The sequence below is a fragment of the Nerophis lumbriciformis genome, linkage group LG32, assembly GCF_033978685.3.
Source record: "Nerophis lumbriciformis linkage group LG32, RoL_Nlum_v2.1, whole genome shotgun sequence".
Lineage (NCBI taxonomy): Eukaryota > Metazoa > Chordata > Actinopteri > Syngnathiformes > Syngnathidae > Nerophis > Nerophis lumbriciformis.
The window spans coordinates 24,019,181-24,040,792 of NC_084579.2; the positions used below are offsets into that span (position 1 = coordinate 24,019,181).

At 41.9% G+C, this 21,612-nt stretch overlaps 1 protein-coding gene across 1 annotated transcript in view; it reads right to left on the minus strand.

The window, feature by feature from the left end:
- Window positions 1-21,612, minus strand: part of LOC133574480 (poly [ADP-ribose] polymerase tankyrase-1-like) — a 309,074-nt gene that overhangs the window by 273,173 nt on the left and 14,289 nt on the right. The window contains exon 3 of the mRNA XM_061926639.2: window positions 10,290-10,398. Within this exon, the coding sequence (XP_061782623.1) occupies window positions 10,290-10,398 (109 nt within the window). The remainder of the gene's footprint in view (window positions 1-10,289; window positions 10,399-21,612) is intronic.

Here is a 21,612-nt window from a genome sequence, read left to right on the forward strand (position 1 = left end):
AAGTGATGGTTTTAGCAACATTTTAACCTGTCTGAATGCTAATAATCATTTTGCGTCGGGGGGCGAAGCCTGAACCCCCCACCAGGACTTTGTCCTGGACTTACCGAGGCCTGCGGCCCCTGGACCCTGGCTACTAGGTTTTTCTGATTTCAAAAGTTGGCAGGTATGCTATCATAGCAGCACAACGGCTATGAAGGAACATTTGAAAAGAAAACACCCGACAGCGTTCTTGCCATCACCATCAACTAGTCAATCGTCCGCGTGAGTATACGTTGTCATCATTACACAAAAACATGAATGTGTCATTTGTATCTGCGTTGTAAATTCATAAACTAAAACACTGTTTCGCTCTGAGAGGCGCGTTTGGCGTGCCTGTTCAGTGTTTACAAAGACGCGCTCCTCTTTAACGCTAACGTTAACTAGTTGTGCAAATACCTTTTACAACATTAACAGTTACATATACTATGTACAAACCAACAATTAACTTTCACTTTAATCATACTATCATTGTTGAAGTTATTAAGCAAAATAAGCAATACTTTTACTTTTGTTGAAATGTTTACACTGTTACAGAATATTTCCTTTTGCACTTTTTTGTATTGGATGTTTATCTTTATTTTTGCACATTTTAAAGCAAAATAAGCAATACTTTTACTTTAGAAATGCTCATACTATTGCAGAATATTAAGATTTGCACTGGATGTTTACTTTTATATTTGCACATTAAAAAGCAAATAAGCTACTTTTAATTTTGTTAAATGTTAAAAGTTTTAAATGTTTACATTGTTACAGAATATTTTGTCATGTTGTTGTCAATGTTGACTGAGTGGCCATACTATTTTTTTTGTAAATAAAAGTCATGCCTTTTGAAAAAACTGGCCAACATTTATTTTTTCATCTTCATTTTAAATTAAAAAAATAATCGGTAAAAGGAAAAATAATCTATAGATTAATCGAAAAACTAATCTATAGATTAACCGATTAATCGAAAAAATAATCTATAGATTAATCGATAGAAAAATAATCGTTAGCTGCAGCCTTAGTGGATATCCTGCGACACTCAAAGCAGATGCATTTCCAACGATAAAGTCAAAGAAATCTGCCGCCAGACCCCCATTGAATCTGCCGTAGTGTGTGAGCTATTCAGGGACAACGGACCTCGGTAGCACGGCAAGCAATGGCGCCAGTTTGTTCCCGCAGACGAGCGAGCTGGATGTCTTGGCTCACACCGTCCCTTATGCCACCGAAGATGATCAAGAGAAGAATATCGACCCTAGCTTCCCTGGCCTGCTGACATCAACTCCAAAACTGGACAGATCAGCTTTCAGGTAAAGAGAGCGGATGAGGGTATGTCTACAGAATATATTAATTGATGAAAACGTTTTACTCGCGGTTTTACGTAAATTATTATACATAAACTGTGTTTACCAATAATTTAGCTTAAAAACATTTATTTTTTTCAATCATTCGAGGTAGTCTTGTGTAATGCAGTATTTTGTGTCTATTTAGGTATGATTAACCTGAGTGCTGAAATCGTGGAAAAATATATGTTCTTAGCGCGCCTGAAATGGGCTGTCTGCACTCTCAAAGTGCATGTTGTTGCCAAATGTATTTCATATGCTGTAAACCTAGTTCATAGTTGTTAGTAATTATCTTATCAGACAGTGTTAAGCCGCTGAAATCCGAGTCTGAATCCGAGCTAATGCCTTGCTGTTTGTTTGTATTGGCATCACTGTGTGACATCACAGGAAAATGGTCGGGTGTATATAACGATGGTTAAAATCAGGCACTTTGAAGCTTTTTTTAGGGATATTGCGTGATGGGTAAAATTTTGAAAAAAACATCGAAAAATAAAATAAGCCACTGGGAACTGATTTTTAATGGTTTTAACCCTTCTGAAATTGTGATAATGTTCCCCTTTAAATACCTAATGGTTTTTTAATGTGCATGTTTGTTTTAGAGCTGAATGCACATAAATACTGATTAATGAGGTCTGATTTTCAGCTTTCAGAGAAAATCCTCACATTGGTTTAATGGCAAATTAAGAACATCTAAGTTGTATGCAGTATTTGATTTGTGCGTCCTAAAAGTCTGTGCTGACCAACTGGCACCGGTATTCACAGACATATTCAATCTGTCCCTTGAACAGTCCGTCATCCCCACCTGTCTGAAAAAATCCACCATTGTCCCTGTTCCAAAGAAACCTGGATTTCCTGACAGGCAGACCACACGTGGTGAGAGCAGGGAACTGCACCTCATCACCCATCATCCTCAACACCGGTGCCGCTCAGGGCTGTGTTCTGAGCCCCCTCCTCTAGTCACTCTACACACATGACTGTGTGGCTAAAACACCACCAACTCCATTGTTAAATTTGCTGACGACACAGCTGTGGTGGGCCTGATCTCCGGTAACGATGAGACGGCCTACCTAAGTGAAGTGAAGAACCTGGCACTGTGGTGTCAGGAGAACTACCTCGCCCTGAACGTCAGCAAGACCAAGGAGATCATAGTGGATTTTAGGAGACGGGGGGCAAGGAACTACAGTCCACTCAGCATAGACGGGACGCCAGTCAAGAGAGTGACCAACTACAAATACCTCGGAGTGACAATATCAGAAGACCTGTCCTGGACCACACACATACACAACGTGGTGAAAATGGCACAACAGCGTCTCTACTTCCTCAGGAGACTCAGGATGTTCAAGCTAAACCACAAGATCCTCAGAAACTTCTACTCATGCACAACAGATAGTGTCATGACTGGAAACATCACCTCCTGGTTTGCGAATAGCACCGCACACGACCGCAACAGACTGCAGAGAGTGGCCAGATCAGCCGAGCGCACCATCGGAGGTGGGCTCCCAACCATCTGCAACATCTACACCAGGCGGTGTAGATCTAAGGCCAAGAGGATAGTGAGGGACTCTAGTCACCCAAGCAACTGCCTCTTCTCACTGCTTCAGTCAGGCAAGCGCTACCGGAGTCTCATGGCCAACACGGAGAGACTCAGGAGGAGCTTCTATCTCCAAGCCATCAGACTGCTCAACTGCACCGCTGATTAACACTTATCACAATTGCACAAAACCGCACGCACAAGAATCACTTTACTTACCACTGTAATTACCGGACTACAATACTCTTCATTCAATGACTGTAAATAATGTAAAAACAAGAGTATAAAGAAGTCATACTGTTCCATTACCTTTGTTCATACTACTGTCACTACTCAACTGCCAAAATAACTGTAGACACCTTAATATTTATTACTTCCTATACTGTATATACTGTGTATACTGTATATACTGTTATACTATTTGACATTGCACTGGTACTGTATGTGACTACTGTACTTTTACTTGTACTGATACTTCTACCATAACTACTGGGACTTATTGTGCAACTTATTGTCTTGTAATTAATGTATATCAGAGCTATTCAAATGTTTGTATTTTTTGTATTTAGTGTATTAGATTCAGCAACTAGTGTTTGGATCCCACTGTACGCAATATCTGAAGAGCATGGAAAAAAGCATTTCACTGTGGTGTACTCTGCATCCATCCATCCATCCATCCATCCATCCATCTTCTTCCGCTTATCCGAGGTCGGGTCGCGGGGGCAGTTAAGCAGGGAAGCCCAGACTTCCCTCTCCCCAGCCACTTCGTCCAGCTCCTCCCGGGGGATCCCGAGGCGTTCCCAGGCCAGCCGGGAGAGATAGTCTTCCCAGCGTGTCCTGGGTCTTCCCCGTGGCCTCCTACCGGTCAGACGTGCCTGAAACACCTTCCTAGGGAGGCGTTCGGGTGGCATCCTGACCAGATGCCCAAACCACCTCATCTGGCTCCTCTCGATGTGGAGGAGCAGCGGCTTTACTTTGAGCTCCCCCCGAATGACAGAGCTTCTCACCCTATCTCTAAGGGAGAGCCCCGCCACTCGGCGGAGGAAACTCATTTCGGCCGCTTGTACCCGTGATCTTGTCCTTTCGGTCATGACCCAAAGCTCATGACCATAGGTGAGGATGGGAACGTAGATCGAGCGGTAAATCGAGAGCTTTGCCTTCCGGCTCAGCTCCTTCTTCACCACAACGGATCGATACAGCGTCCGCATTACTGAAGACGCCGCACCGATCCGCCTGTCGATCTCACGATCCACTCTTCCCCCACTCGTGAACAAGACTCCGAGGTACTTGAACTCCTCCACTTGGGGCAAGATCTCCTCCCCAACCCGGAGATGGCACTCCACCCTTTTCCGGGAGAGAACCATGGACTCGGACTTGTAGGTGCTGATTCCCATCCCAGTCGCTTCACACTCGGCTGCGAACCGATCCAGTGAGAGCTGAAGATCTTGGCCGGAGGAAGCCATCAGGACCACATCATCTGCAAATAGCAGTGACCTAATCCTGCAGCCACCAAACCAGATCCCCTCAACGCCCTGACTGCGCCTAGAAATTCTGTCCATAAAGGTTATAAACAGAATCGGTGACAAAGGGCAGCCTTGGCGGAGTCCAACCCTCACTGGAAACGTGTCCGACTTACTGCCGGCAATGCGGACCAAGCTCTGACACTGATTATACAGGGAGCGAACTGCCACAATAAGACAGTCCGTTACCCCATACTCTCTGAGCACTCCCCACAGGACTTCCCGGGGTACACGGTCGAATGCCTTCTCCAAGTCCACAAAGCACATGTAGACTGGTTGGGCAAACTCCCATGCACCCTCAAGGACCCTGCCGAGAGTATAGAGCTGGTCCACAGTTCCACGACCAGGACGAAAACCACACTGTTCCTCCTGAATCCGAGGTTCGACTATCCGGCGTAGCCTCCTCTCCAGTACACCTGAATAGACCTTACCGGGAAGGCTGAGGAGTGTGATCCCACAATAGTTGGAACACACCCTCCGGTACCCCTTTTTAAAGAGAGGAACCACCACCCCGGTCTGCCAATCCAGAGGTACCGCCCCCGATGTCCACGCGATGTTGCAGAGTCTTGTCAACCAAGACAGCCCCACAACATCCAGAGCCTTAAGGAACTCCGGGCGGATCTCATCCACCCCCGGGGCCTTGCCACCGAGGAGCTTTTTAACTACCTCGGCAACCTCAGCCCCAGAAATAGGAGAGCCCACCACAGATTCCCCAGGCCCTGTTTCCTCATAGGAAGACGTGCTGGTAGGATTGAGGAGGTCTTCGAAGTATTCCCTCCACCGATCCACAACATCCGCAGTCGAGGTCAGCAGAGCACCATACCCACCATACACGGTGTTGACACTGCACTGCTTCCCCTTCCTGAGGCGGCGGATGGTGGTCCAGAATTGCTTCGAAGCCGTCCGGAAGTCTTTTTCCATGGCCTCCCCGAACTTCTCCCATGTCCGAGTTTTTGCCTCCGCGACCGCTGAAGCCGCACACCGCTTGGCCTGTTGGTACCTGTCTGCTGCCTCAGGAGTCCCATGAGCCAAAAGAACCCGATAGGACTCCTTCTTCAGCCTGACGGCATCCCTCACCGCCGGCGTCCACCAACGGGTTCTAGGATTACCGCCACGACAGGCACCAACTACCTTGCGGCCACAGCTCCAATCGGCCGCCCCGACAATAGAGGTACGGAACATTGTCCACTCGGACTCAATGACCTGCACCTCCCTCGTGACATGTTCAAAGTTCTTCCGGAGGTGGGAATTGAAACTCTCTCTGACAGGAGACTCTGCCAGGCGTTCGCAGCAAACCCTCACAATGCGTTTGGGCCTGCCAGGTCTGTCCGGCATCCTCCCCCACCATCGCAGCCAACTCACCACCAGGTGGTGATCGGTAGAAAGCTCCGCCCCTCTCTTCACCCGAGTGTCCAAAACATGAGGCCGCTAATCCGATGACACAACTACAAAGTCGATCATGGAACTGCGGCCTAGGGTGTCCTGGTGCCAAGTGCACATATGGACACCCTTATGTTTGAACATGGTGTTTGTTATCGACAATCTGTGACGAGCACAAAAGTCCAATAACAGAACACCACTCGGGTTCAGATCCGGGCGGCCATTCTTCCCAATCACACCTCTCCAGGTTTCACTGTCGCTGCCAACATGAGCGTTGAAGTCCCCCAGTAGAACGAGGGAATCACCCGGGGGAGCACTCTCCAGTACTCCCTCGAGTGAATCCAAAAAGGGTGGGTACTCTGAGCTGCCGTTTGGCGCGTAAACGCAAACAACAGTCAGGACCCGTCCCCCCCACCCGAAGGCGGAGGGAAGCAACCCTCTCGTCCACCGGGTTGAACTCCAACGTGCAGGCTTTGAGCCGAGGGGCAACAAGAATTGCCACCCCAACCCGTCGCCTCTCACTGCCGGCAACGCCAGAGTGGAAGAGAGTCCAGCCCCTCTCAAGAGAAGTGGTTCCAGAGCCCTTGCTGTGCGTCGAAGTGAGTCCGACTATATCTAGCCGGAACTTCTCCACCTCACGCACTAGCTCAGGCTCCTTCCCCCCCAGCGAAGTGACGTTCCACGTCCCAAGAGCCAGCTTATGTAGCCGAGGATCGGACCGCCAAGTGCCCTGCCCTCGGCTGCCGCCCAGCTCACACTGCACCCGACCTCTATGGCCCCTGCTATGGGTGGTGAGCCCATTGGAGGGGGGACCCACGTTGCCTCTTTGGGCTGTGCCCGGCCGGGCCCCATGGGGACAGGCCCGGCCACCAGGCGCTCGCCATCGTGCCCCACCTCCGGGCCTGGCTCCAGAGGGGGGCCCCGGTGACCCGCGTCCGGGCGAGGGAAATCTGGGTCCTTGGTTTGTGTTCTTCATCGAGGTCTTCGAGCTGCTCTTTGTCTGATCCGTCACCTAGGACCAGTTTGCCTTGGGAGACCCTACCAGGGGGCATAGAAACCCCCGGACAACATAGCTCCTAGGATCATTGGGACACGCAAACTCCTCTACCACGGTAAGGTGGCAGCTCAGAGAGTGGTATGCATGTGACGAATAAAACCTTGAACCTTGGGGAAGACGAAAGAGAGAGACAGCTTAATTTTTTCCCTCGGAATTCTACACAAAATACCCCATAATAACATGAAACATAGTTGTTCTAATGTTTGCACTATTTTACACATGTAATCTCAGGGCATTCAATCGATCGCAACTGGACTGTTTGGTTTGTCTTGGAAGACGTTTCGCCTTTCATCAGAGTAGGCTTCATCAGTCCGTGCTCATAAACTTAGATTGGTCAGATCTAGTCTAGCGGCTGGTGCCAAAACCCAAAATGTTTATACTCCAAAACCACGAGCGTGTTCCTGGGCAAGAACATAGGCATTTGAGGGAAGTCCTCAATACCTGCGGTTATCCCAGCTAGTCGCATCCAGTTCCAGAAATAACAAGAACAGAATGAATGAGGTGAAGGTGACAGACGCAAACATATTGCCATTCCATATGTATCGAGTCTATCTGAGAAACTCAGAAGATTTTTTAACCAGCACAAATCTGACCAATCTAAGTCTATGAGCACGAACTGATGAAGCCCGTTCGGATAAGAGGCGAAACATCTTCCAAGACAATCCAAACAGTCCAGTTGCAATCAGTTGAATGCCCTGAGATTACAATGACTGGATGAATGAGAACATTTATAGACCTATTTTACACATGCGGTTTTAATTTTTTCACGTGGTCATGAAGGCAGTGATTTTCAACTGGGCCACAGTATGGTAGAGATGTTACATTAGAACATGCGAACGCCGACGTTCCGCCAGAAAACTAAAAGAAGAAGAAGGCCTACATGCAATTACTGCTATCATGGCAGAAGCACCAAAACAACCAAGGAAACGAAAAGTTTTGTCTGTGGAGACAAAAAAACGAGAAGGGGAGGCTATACCTGTATAAAAGGACAATCAAGGATCAACATTGGCCCGGCTTACACTCACTGGCGTAAGCTAAATGATGGAGAGGGATTTTCGGCCTATGATGCCGTAGCTCTGTTCCTGCTAAAATAGTAAGTGACTTTCGATGCTCACATCAAAATGATAATGCTAATGTTAGGTATCGGAAATTTGCGTGGTAGCAATAAATAGCCACCAGCTTGATCGCTCACAGTTTGACACTGACTCGAACAGCCAAGCAACAAACTCAAAAGTAGTGTAAAAAGAAAACAACTCTGCGATGAATGCAAACCACAAATATAAAATTTGAGTAAAATATGAAGGTTCCTACTGTGGAAAGATCAGTAATACTCTCAGAGCATTCAATCGATCGCAACTCAACTGTTTGGTTTGTCCTAGAAGACATTTCGGGGCGGCATGGCGTAGTGGGTAGAGCAACCGTGCCAGAAACCTGAGGGTTGCAGGTTCGCTCCCCGCCTCTTACCATCCAAAAAAAAAAATCGCTGCCGTTGTGTCCTTGGGCGGGACACTTCACCCTTTGCCCCCGGTGCCACTCACACCGGTGAATTGAATGAGGTGGTGGTCGGAGGGGCCGTTGGCGCAAATTGCAGCCACGCTTCCGTCAGTCTACCCCAGGGCAGCTGTGGCTATGAAAGTAGCTTACCACCACCAGGTGTGAATGATTGATGGGTTCTACATGTAAAGCGACTTTGGGTACTTAGAAAAGCGCTATATAAATCCCAGTTATTATTATTATTATTATTTCACCTCTCATCTGAGTAGGCTTCATCAGTTCATGCTCATAGAATTAGACTGGTCAGATCTAGTCTAGTGGCTGGTGCCAAAACCCCAAATATTTATACTCTAATACCAGGAGGGTGTGCCTGGGCAAGGATGGTTTTGCCCTATCGTTGTGAGAAAAACAACTGTTAAGATGCAAACAACTTACTGTCAATGCCAATAGTCAGAATCACCCACGTTAGTATTCCATTCAGTTGTAAACAAATGGCACAAAGGAGCATAAACAATTATGGTACGGTATTATGGTATTGGACTATAAATAGTAGGGGGTTGGCACCAGCCGCTAGACTAGATCGGACCATTCTAAGTCTAAGACTAGATCTGACCAATCTAAGTCTATGAGCATGAACTGATGAAACGTCTTCCAAGACAAACTAAACAGTCCAGTTGCGATCGATAGAATGCCCTGAGATTACAATGACCTGGATAAATGAGAATATCCATCGACTGAATCATTGTGGTATTATAGTGTCAGTTTGATGCTGTATGCGCTAGTCCTCATGGGAAATGTGGTCTTCCTTCTTGCAAAACACTACCGCTTTGGTCCACTCGCCGCCAAAATCAACCAAAACTGTAAGTTCATAAGTGGGGCTTTAAAGGGGTCATTTTATAATTTATTTTACATTTAAAACACTTCTTTGTGGTCTACATAACAGGTAATGGTGGTTCTTCGGTCAAAACTTTGCATAGGTTATGTTTTACAGACCATCTTCATGCCGCTTTCTGATCGTCTCTTCAGAATGTGCCTTTTTGTGGGCGGTCTTATTTACGTGCCTCCACTTTGACTGTGTCTTCTCCCCGCCTGCCATGTTTGTAGTTTTTAGCGCTTCCATATCGACTCTACTGTAAGTAAGTTCAAACTATACACTATTTTGTATTAGAAATGGAAACAGCAGAGGATGCCTGTACGAGCCAGTCACCCCCCACAACAATAGGATAGAGAAAAAGAAGAAAATTATTGATAACAATGGCGGACTACAATGGCAGACTTGTGCAAAGGTCTTTGGGTAAATGTCTACCATATATAGTATGTTGATAATACACTTAGAAAAACGTCACTAATCGGTCAAATACTGAACGGATCGTTTAGAGAAAGTAAAAAGGAAGGCAAGATTGTTGTAGTAATATCTCCGTCATGCCTCAATGGTTTGAATTACAATTTTTGTGACTTATGCAGATCCCAAATACACAAAAACAGGTACCAGTAAGTAGAAAAGTTGGTTTTGCACAATAAGTCCCCTTTAAGTAAATCGATTTAGAATTGTGAGTCACTCGTTTACACACTGTTTTTACTTGAGCATCTCAATAAATTAAAATATGTTGCAAAAGTTGTTTAATTTCACGAGTTTAATCAGGAAAAATACAGCAATTAAAGGCTTAGGAAGTGAACCAGTTTAGCAGTGAAACAGTCTGACTGCTAAGCAGCAGACAGTCGGGGCCAGACAGTCTACAGATGCTATTGACCAAATAAAAAATGCATTGGTGCTGACAGCAAGGAAGGTGACGACGACGATCATTTGCATTTAGAAAATAATGATCCACTTTTGAGAACACAGAATGTGTTTGAAAAGCTAGCCATAGTTTAATAAACCGCAAATTAAATCATCATACTCTGTTAAGTATGTTATGTAAACCAAAGGTGTATTTTCTTATTCTTACCTATACACACGTCAATCTTGCCCTTGATGGCAGCCTCGTGTAAAGGTGTATAGTTCCAGTTGTCTCGGGCATTGGGTTCGGCTCCCTGACACAGCAACAAGGACACCACCTGACAACAACAAACACACACATCTATTATTTATTCTCCATCACCAAACTGTACAGAGCAAGTGTTTCTATCCAGAGAAACAATGTCAAGACAAGAAGGCCCCAGAAGAGGGATCATTTTTTCCACAAAAAAATTATAAAAACAGAATTAGTGTTATTTCCAAACTGTTGCATACAATTAATTCATATTCATCAAAATCAGTGCTGTCAAACGATTAAAATATGTATACAGAATTTGTCCAAAATTTACTCATAATTAATCGCAGAAAGATAGAAGTTTTTTCTTCTATATTTATCATTAATACGTGTACTTTAGACCAGGGGTCTTAAACATTTTTCAGGCCAAGATGGAATGGGGATCATGTCTTTCTTTAAACCCTGTTGTCTTTCAGGCATTTCTCCCTTACAATATTGTCTTCGTCTCATCAGGAAGGATAACCTCCTCTTCTCCTCCCAAATCTTGTAACAGCACAGAATCAATGACCACTCCAGCATTCATGTGCATGAATACTTTTTAGTTTAAATGAGGGTTGATCGCAATACCTGTAGTCAAGAAATAGGTAAAAACAAATGTGCCGCTAATAGTAGCAGCTGTTTTATACCCGGAGCTTGTTATGATTTTCATTTTCACTTCCATGGCACAGTGATGTTAAATAAAAAGTTGTGTTACTGTAATCTCCTTAGTGTGGTTGGAGTAGCAATGATTATCACACAGTGCAGCATCAGCCTCACGCGTACACACAGCGGTGTGGAGCACACAGGCAACTTCTGCCCTGCACGTTGCAACGAGTTCAGCATGTCTCGTTAATGGCCCATTTAACTGTTAACTACAGTGTGTTGGATTAATGTTAATGTGTATTTAAAAACATTTACATATGTGAAAAATATGAATATATAGAATTATATATAAACATATATTTAAAAAAAAAAAAAGCAATAAGGTAAATGATCGTTTGTATTCTTTGATTACCTGTATACATCAGTGCTTCTCTCCAGTGCTTTGGCAAACGGCAAGCGCTGACTCAGATTGTGGAGTTTTTTCAAACTTAAAAACTGTAGCTTATATTTATTAAAAGTACAAAAAAGAAAAGTCGGTGGGCTTTCTTTTTTGATTGATGATGACAGATGATGAGCAGCCTGGTTCCTGACATCTGTGGTTCTTCACTGACTAAACGCAAGTCATTTAGCTACAATATATTTTTTACACAAGCGTGTTTAAACTGTTAATTTAGCTTTTGAATTTGATGTGTGTATGATTTTCTGTCGTGTATAATGGCTCTGACTGTGTCTTTGCAACCTTATCAGGAAGTGTTCAATGAACTCTTTAGACTTTGTAAAATAGCCTAAGCCCTTCCTGTAAGCAGTGCTGCATGTGAATGGAGCTTCTCAGCTCTAACGCTCATAAAAACTAATTTATGTAAAACTATGGTTGGCATTTTGGCTCTTGCAGTTTGTGGTATATTTTGATGTCTGCTCTGAAGTGCGTGTGGGCAAGCAGTCAGAGACAGGGGTGGTGGAAGATTGAGTTCCATCCATCCATCCATTTTCTACCGCTTATTCCCTTCGGGGTCACGGGGGGCGCTGGAGCCTATCTCAGCCTAAAACAAATTATTGTCTTGCCTCTTTTCTGCTCATTTGTCAACTATTTATTTTGCAACTGTCTATTTTGGCGAAGAATTATGACGCTTATCGCATTTGGATGACGTATTGGTTGGATGAACTCAACCGGAGAGTTCAGGCTGTAGTTGCATTGGGTAGATATTTGATTTATATCCACATACGAAAGAGGCCTGGGTCGGATTTGAAACATCCGGATATTCACTGTTCACACTGACATGAAAAATCAGATACAGGTCACTTATGGGACAAAATATCGGAATTGTCCTGCAGTGTAAACAAAGCCTAAGTCGTGATTCAAGGGACATGGGTTCAAGTCCACGTAAGAGGCCATTTTATTTACTTATCTCATGGCAATATGTGATGAAAATGTTTATTTTACTTATTTTCTTAGGAAGTTTTCAATACTTTCAAATGCAAATGTTGACAGGTATGTCTCTCACACGCTTCCCACTTCTGACACAGGCTTACTTTAAAAACAAACCTACTATAAATGACAATTTAAAAAAAATTGCCTGAATGTAGGTGTCGGTGGGGTGCTAATGCTGTCTCAAGGCGATGTCTTACTACGTTTCCCCAAGATGCAGATGGACGTTCGGAAGCAGCATGCAGGTAGGAAAAGGATTAATTACCATGACAAGGCAATAATACAAAAATAGGAATGTGCCGATGGCACAGGAAGCTAAAGATAAACTTACCACAGGAACAAGAATCAAAGATATCGTGTGACGCAGACTAAACAGCCAGGCCGAGTGTGGCGAGAGGCAGAAATAAAAAGCTCTCTGATTAGTGACTGGAAGCAGGTGAGCTTTCCAACCACTAACAAGAGGCAGGTGAACATAATCAGCACCCATGGCAACCAGGAACACAAACACAGGGGTGCTAAAACAGAACTAAGGGAATCCTAAACATAAACAAAACACAATCCGAGCAACAGATCATCACATAAGGCTTTGGAATACTGAATTAAGTGTTGTTATTAGCTGTAATCATCAAAATTTAATTATATATGTTATTCAAATATTACACTCTTTGTAGTGAATCCATAGTCTCATTTTTAGGGCCCGCAATGGCCCATTGCAAAAGGACTCCCACAGGGAGTCCTTATGCAATGGGACATAAGGACCTATTGTTATTCGTCCGTTTTATTATTCTTTATTCTTTCTTTATTCTACCGCCGCCTCTTTGAACACTAATTTGACCCACTTAGCATGCTTCAAAACTCACCAAATTTGACCCACACATCAGGACCTGCGAAAATTGCCTTTTGATAAAAAAAAACAAACCCCAAAAATTAAAATTGCGCTCTAGCGCCCCCTAGGAAAAAAAAAAACTAGACTGCCTGTAACTCCCACTAGGAAGGTCGGAAAAACATGAAACAAAATCCTCTATGTAGGTCTGACTTAGACCTAGTTCTCATAATTTTACATCCTCGGGCTAAAATCAACAGGAAGTTGGCAATTCCCCCTTCAAGACAAAAAAGTACTAAAAACAGTCACTTTTGCCTCTTTGCGCTGTAATTTCACCCCCTTAACATGCTTCAAAACTCACCGAACTGAACACACACATCAGGACTGGCAAAAACTGTGATCTAACAAAAAAACCTAACCCAAAATTCAAAAATTGCGCTCTACAGCAATTTTTGAATAAAACTGATAAAAACCTGCTCCTCGGAAGAAAAAAATTACAAAACTGCTTGTAACTCCCACTGGGAAGGTCGGAGAGACATGAAACAAAAACCTCTCCGTAGGTCTCACTTAGACCTACATTTCATAAATTGACTACCCCCAGCAAAAATCAACAGGAAGTTTGCTATTCCCCCTTCAAAATAAATTTTTTGTAAAAACCAGTCACCTTCCTTCAAAAACAAACTCCTCTGAGCGCGTTTGTCGTTTCGCCTTCAAACTAACACAGGAGAGAGATTGAACCCTTGTGAATACAACAACAGAAGCGCTTTTTAATTAAGTGCTCCGGTTTTGATTTTATGACCCTTCAAAGACCCGCTGCACTCATGCTGCTGCGGTGCTGTTTTTTTAAGATGGCTGCTCTAAAGCAGGAATAACCAACATGCCCACACAATGCAGACAAGGTAGGTACACTAGACAAAAGTCTTGGGACACTTCAGACTAAAAGTAGACAAAAGTATTGGGACACTTAGGACTAGCACCTGCCAAATCCGCGGGCCCGAACAACGCTGCTTGCAGCTTTAATTTCAATTGAATTCCTGAAATCAATTAATTCTAAGGTGCTGTTTGCAACTTTTATGCAGCTGCCTTCTACCATGTAATGATGTAAACTAGGTTTTTACTCAACACACACACACAGACAATAGCTTTGTGTGTTGTCAGCTAATGATAGCAATTTGGCAAAGTTTAGCTACCAGTGAATGTATATGCTATCGTAACAACAACATGACCACAAATTGTCAGTTGCCTCTATTGGACTGCTTTTGTGTATGTGCAGTCGCTCAGGGCGTGTACGTGTGGATGAGAGAGCACTGAGTCACAGCCATGAACGCCAACCAATTTCTTTGTATTCAATTTAATTAGTAATAGTGAAACATTTTGACATTTGAAAAAATATATGTTCTGTAGAACCACTAATGGCAACATAACATAGCTGATGGTATTCTTGTTATATTTTTGGGTTTAGAGCAAGTTGCAAACAGCTTCTTTAAAAATATATTGAAACATATTGAGATGCACTTGCATTATCTGAGAAGTGGCAATTAATGTTTATTCCAAGGAGTTTAACATGAAGTTACTCCAAAATTTTTAGCAGTCCTCCCTGTGATGGAAAGTTAAAGTGAACCATTTAAGTGCTCATACAGTATCGATCAACTGAGAGCCACAGCTTGATTGCAGCTTTTCCACCAAGAGCTTGCAGTAATGTGTTTGCAATCTGTCAAGCTAATACAAGAAAAGCCATGTGAACTTTAAAATTCACATGCTGGGGAAAAATGTGGTTAATCAGCACTTCAAATGTGATATTCCATTTTAAAACTAAATCATGGTAGAACCTGTCAGGAGTGGGAAATTGCTCATCCTTTATGCTACACAAAACTCAAAATCAGGCGCTTAATGTGAACTCACAATGCCTAATTGTGCATGATGATCTAAACCTAATATATTCAACTTAACGTTCTCATTAATGTAACATAAAATAACCCTGATACCTCCAAGTAAAACATTTGCGAACCGTGTGCAGCTCCCCATAGAATATAAATAAATTATATCAGCTTTAGTTTATGAATGGATTTTTGTTTCTTTTACTTGCTTAGCCGCCATTGTACTGCAGGTAGAAATTAGCAAACAAAATATTGCATACACAACTTTCCTTCCTTTAAAATGTTGTTGTAATTCCCATCTTTGTTGCTTTAAGACTGTTAAAGATTAGTTGAATTAGGCCAGTCCGCTAGCTAATCCCCATATTTGGATAAGAAATTGATGTAATCCTTACAATTCCAAAGATGATGGATTACAATGTGGCATACATGGTAACAGCAGTGGAACCCGTTTATGCCAACACCCCTCGGATGGGCTTACTCACATCTACGGCAGTTTGTTGTCATCATTTGCTTGCATTTGTGCATATTTTTATTACATTTTTTAAAACATTTGTTTATTGGATTTTTGACATACACTGTCCAGAAATACAATTTAAAAACACATGTCAAATGTTCTTTTTTAATCCTTCAAACAAGTAACCCACAAAAATTATATATAAAATAAAATAAAAATAATAAACGTGAAAAAAACAAAAAAAACATGGATCAGTTAAATATTGACATGTAACCACAGACAACTGCACTCCTGAATGTCCCCAGCACAGTGCGGAAATACACAAAAGCAGACAAAAGGCTCATCAATTATCTACCTTTCAATTACTTTTTAATTACGGTTAAAATTGATGTCAGTCTTATTTACAAACCCCGTTTCCATATGAGTTGGGAAATTGTGTTAGATGTAAATATAAACGGAATACAATGATTTGCAAATCCTTTTCAACCCATATTCAATTGAATGCACTATAAAGACAAGATATTTGATGTTCAAACTCATAAACTTTTTTTTTTTTGCAAATAATAATTAACTTAGAATTTCATGGCTGCAACACGTGCCAAAGTAGTTGGGAAAGGGCATGTTCACTACTGTGTTACATCACCTTTTCTTTTAACAATACTCAATAAACGATTGGGAACTGAGGAAACTAATTGTTGAAGCTTTGAAAGTGGAATTCTTTCCCATTCTTGTTTTATGTAGAGCTTCAGTCGTTCAACAGTCCGGGGTCTCCGCTGTCGTATTTTACGCTTCATAATGCGCCACACATTTTCGATGGGACACAGGTCTGGACTGCAGGGGGACCAGGAAAGTACCCGCACTCTTTTTTTACAATGCCACGCTGTTGTAACACGTGCTGAATGTGGCTTGGCATTGTCTTTGTTACTTAGAATATGTTCCCCATACTAAAGTGTTACCAAAAACATATAACTTTGTCTTGAATTTGAAAAAAACATCATTTTATTTTTCACTAAAGAAGGGTTCGGTGAATGCGCATACGAAACTGGTGGGGTTCGGTACTTCCAGAACCACTGATATATATATATATATATATATATATATATATATATATATATATATATAAGTGTGTGTGTGTGTGTGTGTGTGTGTGTGTGTGTGTGTGTGTGTGTGTGTGTTTGCATGTACAAACCCCGTTTCCATATGAGTTGGGAAATTGTGTTACATGTAAATATAAACGGAATACAATGATTTGCAAATCATTTTCAACCTATATTCAGTTGAATATGCTACAAAGACAACATATTTGATGTTCAAACTGATAAACATTTATTTTTTTGCAAAAAATCATTAACTTTAGAATTTGATGCCAGCAACACGTGACAAAGAAGTTGGGAAAGGTGGCAATAAATACTGATAAAGTTGAGGAATGCTCATCAAACACTTATTTGGAACATCCCACAGGTGAACAGGCAAATTGGGAACAGGTGGGTGCCATGATTGGGTATAAAAGTAGATTCCATGAAATGCTCAGTCATTCACAAACAAGGATGGGGCGAGGGTCACCACTTTGTCAACAAATGCGTGAGCAAATTGTTGAACAGTTTAAGAAAAACCTTTCTCAACCAGCTATTGCAAGGAATTTAGGGATTTCACCATCTACGGTCCGTAATATCATCAAAGGGTTCAGAGAATCTGGAGAAATCACTGCACGTGAGCAGCTAAGCCCGTGACCTTCGATCCCTCAGGCTGTACTGCATCAACAAGCGACATCAGTGTGTAAAGGATGTCACCACATGGGCTCAGGAACACTTCAGAAACCCACTGTTGAAAGTTGAAAAGCCAGCATCTGTGAAGTGAATTACATTCATATAGCGCTTTTTCTCAAGTGACTCAAAGCGCTTTACATTGTGAAACCCAAAATCTAAGTTACATTTAAACCAGTGTGGGTGGCACTGGGAGCAGGTGGGTAAAGTGTCTTGCCCAAGGACACAACGGCAGTGACTAGGATGGCGGAAGCCGGGATCGAACCTGCAACCCTCAAGTTGCTGGTACGGCCGCTCTACCAACCGAGCTATACACCCCTATACCATCACAGATGGATGTGGTGTATTAGTGCCCAAGACATGGGTAACTTACACATCTGTGAAGGCGCCATTAATGCTGAAAGGTACATACAGGTTTTGGAGCAACATATGTTGCCATCCAAGCAACGTTACCATGGACGCCCCTGCTTATTTCAACAAGACAATGCCAAGCCACGTGTTACATCAACGTGGCTTCATAGTAAAAGAGTGCGGGTACTAGACTGGCCTGCCTGTAGTCCAGACCTGTCTCCCATTGAAAATGTGTGGCGCATTATGAAGCCTAAAATACCACAACGGAGACCCCCGGACTGTTGAACAACTTAAGCTGTACATCAAGCAAGAATGGAAAATAATTCCACCTGAGAAGCTTAAAAAATGTGTCTCCTCAGTTCCCAAACGTTTACTGAGTGTTGTTAAAAGGAAAGGCCATGTAACACAGTGGTGAACATGCCCTTTCCCAACTACTTTGGCACGTGTTGCAGCCATGAAATTCTAAGTTAATTATTATTTGCAAAAAAAAAATAAAGTTTATGAGTTTGAACATCAAATATCTTGTCTTTGTAGTGAATTCAATTGAATATGGGTTGAAAAGGATTTGCAAATCATTGTATTCCGTTTATATTTACATCTAACACAATTTCCCAACTCATATGGAAACGGGGTTTGTATATATATGTGTGTGTGTGTATATATGTGTGTATATCCATCCATCCATTTTCTACCGCTTATTCCCTTCGGGGTCGCGAGGGGCGCTGGAGCCTATCTCAGCTACAATCGGGCGGAAGGCGGTGTACACCATGGACAAGTCGCCACCTCATCGCAGGGCCAACACATACACATATATATAAATATAAATATAAATATATATATATATATATATATATATATATATATATGTATATATATATATATATGTATACATATATATATATATACACATATATACATGTATATATACATTACATATATATACACACATATATATACATATATATACACACATATATATATATATATACACACATATATATATATATATATATATGTGTATATATATATATATATACATATATATATATATACATGTGTGTGTGTGTGTATATATATATATATATATATATATACTCCGGCTTCCTCCCACCTCCAAAGACATGCACCTGGGGATAAGTTGATTGGCAACACTAAATTGGCCCTAGTGTGTGGATGTGAGTGTGAATGTTGTCTGTCTGTCTGTGTTGGCCCTGCGATGAGGTGGCGACTTGTCCAGGGTGTACCCCGCCTTCCGTCCGATTGTAGCTGAGATAGGCTCCAGCGCCCCCCGTGACCCCAAAGGGAATAAGCGGTAGAAAATGGATGGATGGATATATATACGGTATACACACACACACACACACGTATATATATATATGTATATATATATATATATATATATATATATATATACCGATTTAAATAATACATTCCACTTTTCTGCTGCTCCCTAATTTCCGTTCCGCATTTTCCAGCACACCTTCAACACATCCACATGTCTGTGGATTCTCACACAGTTGCTTTTAGCTGCTGGCATTACACGACAGGCTCTTCTCACTCTTTTCTGTGTCTCCCTCTCACAGACAGCAAGCGCACCTTCTTACACACGTCACATACTGTCACGTCATACGTCACATACGTATACGCCCTCCCCGAGCAGAGAGGTAGCAGCATGGCTAACGTTAGCTGTGATGCTAGCGCAGCCGTGTGACCAACCTTCCCTCTAAGGTGCGCCTGTGCAATTGTGCACTGATCAATCGTCCTCTGCGCATAGCAATTATATGCCACGCACAAAATCAAATAAAAAAATAAGCGCATAACAATTTTCGACACACGGACACGACAGAGAAAACAGTTTTCGTCATCATTGTTCAAATATTGTAACGTCTGTCGAGACGCTTATCTCCATTCGGTGCCACACGTCCACACCATCAAAATGCCGAGGCAAACATTTCCAGATCAACACCGTATGAAAAAATTGGTGTTTTTTTTTGTTGTGATTTCCTTCTCTGCATGAAAGTTTAAAAGTAGCATATATTAATGCAGTATGAAGAAGAATGTTTTAATGTAGACATGCAAGCCTTGAAAGAAAATTTTGAAAATCAAGACTACATTTCCTGCAAATGAGTGCATTTCTACCCTATATGTTAACTTTAGATTTATTCTCATATCAAACTCTTTTGGCTGTCTTTTTGACACTTACATCCGGCGCCCCCCTCCACACCCTGGATTATAAATAATGTAAATAATTCAATGTGATTATCTTGTGTGATGACTGTATTATGATGATAGTATATATCTGATAGTATATATCTGTATCATGAATCAATTTAAGTGGACCCCGACTTAAACAAGTTGAAAAACGTATTCGGGTGTTACCATTTAGTGGTCAATTGTACGGAATATGTACTTCACTGTGCAACCTACTAATAAAAGTCTCAATCAATCAATCAAAACACATAGAATCATCATACTGCTGTGATTATATGCATCGAGTGTTCATTCAAGGCTAAGGCACAATATCGAGATATATATCGTGTATCGCAATATGACCTTAAAATATCGCAATATTAAAAAAAGGCCATATCGCCCAGCCTTAGTTTCAATGATGCCATTTCTGTTTGTCATGTATAATTTTGTCTATTTTGTGTTTATCCTTGAATAAACAGGTCAGTTTCTTGTTACCAACCATTGTGTATTATTCAAACTCCCCTAATTCAGCTGGCTAGTTGTTATCAAGAGTACTAAAACCCTTTTCAACATGATTCTGACAACTAAGTAGGCTATATAACTTTAATACATGCTCGGTAGGCTAGTATCGGTATCGGTCAGTATCGGAAGTGCAAAAACAAACCTGGATCGGGACATCCCTAATATATATATATATATATATATATATATGCCATGCCGCTTACGTGGAGTGATTTCTCCAGATTCTCTGAACCTTTTGATGATATTATGGACCGTAGATGTTGAAATCCCTGAATTTCTTGCAATTGCATTTTGAGAAACGTTGTTCTTAAACTGTTTGACTATTTGCTCACAAAGTTGTGGACAAAGGGGTGTACCTCACCCCATCCTTTCTTGTAAAAGACTGAGCATTTTTTGGGAAGCTGTTTTTATACCCAATCATGGCACCCACCTGTTCCCAATTAGCCTGCACACCTGTAGGATGTTCCAAATAAGTGTTTGATGAGCATTCCTCAACTGTATCAGTATTTATTGCCACCTTTCCCAACTTCTTTGTCACGTGTTGCTGGCATCAAATTCTAAAGTTAATGATTATTTGCAAAAAAAAAAATGTTTATCAGTTTGAACATCAAATATGCTGTCTTTGTAGCATTTTCAACTGAATATGGGTTGAAAATTATTAGCAAATCATTGTATTCCGTTTATATTTACATCTAACTTTAACACAATTTCCCAACTCATATGGAAACAGGGTTTGTACATATTTTAGGAAACCACCTCATACTTCCTGAAAACCTCACAGAACTACCGTTCACTGTCAGCCTAATTTTCTTTAGTTTGAGAAAATACAGAACATCTTTAATCCAGCGGGTGTGGCAAGGAGGCGCTGTTGCCTTCCAATTTAACACAATGAGTCTTTTAGCCAAAAAAGTAGTGAATGCTACAAGATTATTTTTGGATTTGCTAAAGGTAGATGACTGAGATGTTACCCTAAATAGTCAACTTAGAAAATTTGTTTCGATCTTTTCGCCAATTACCAAAGAGAAAGTATTACAAATTTCAGTCCAGCACAAATAGAAGACTTATGAATCCTACTTAAAATCTCTGTCCCGCTCTCCTCAGATAGGGTCACTCCTAAGTCACCCTCCCAAAGTGACCAAATTGAGGGCGTAAATGGAAAGTTTGATCGTAAATACGTGTAATTCATTCTTTTAAAGTCAAAGGTGGTGACAAAAAAGCATCTAAAATTGTGTCAGTCGGAAACATTGAAAA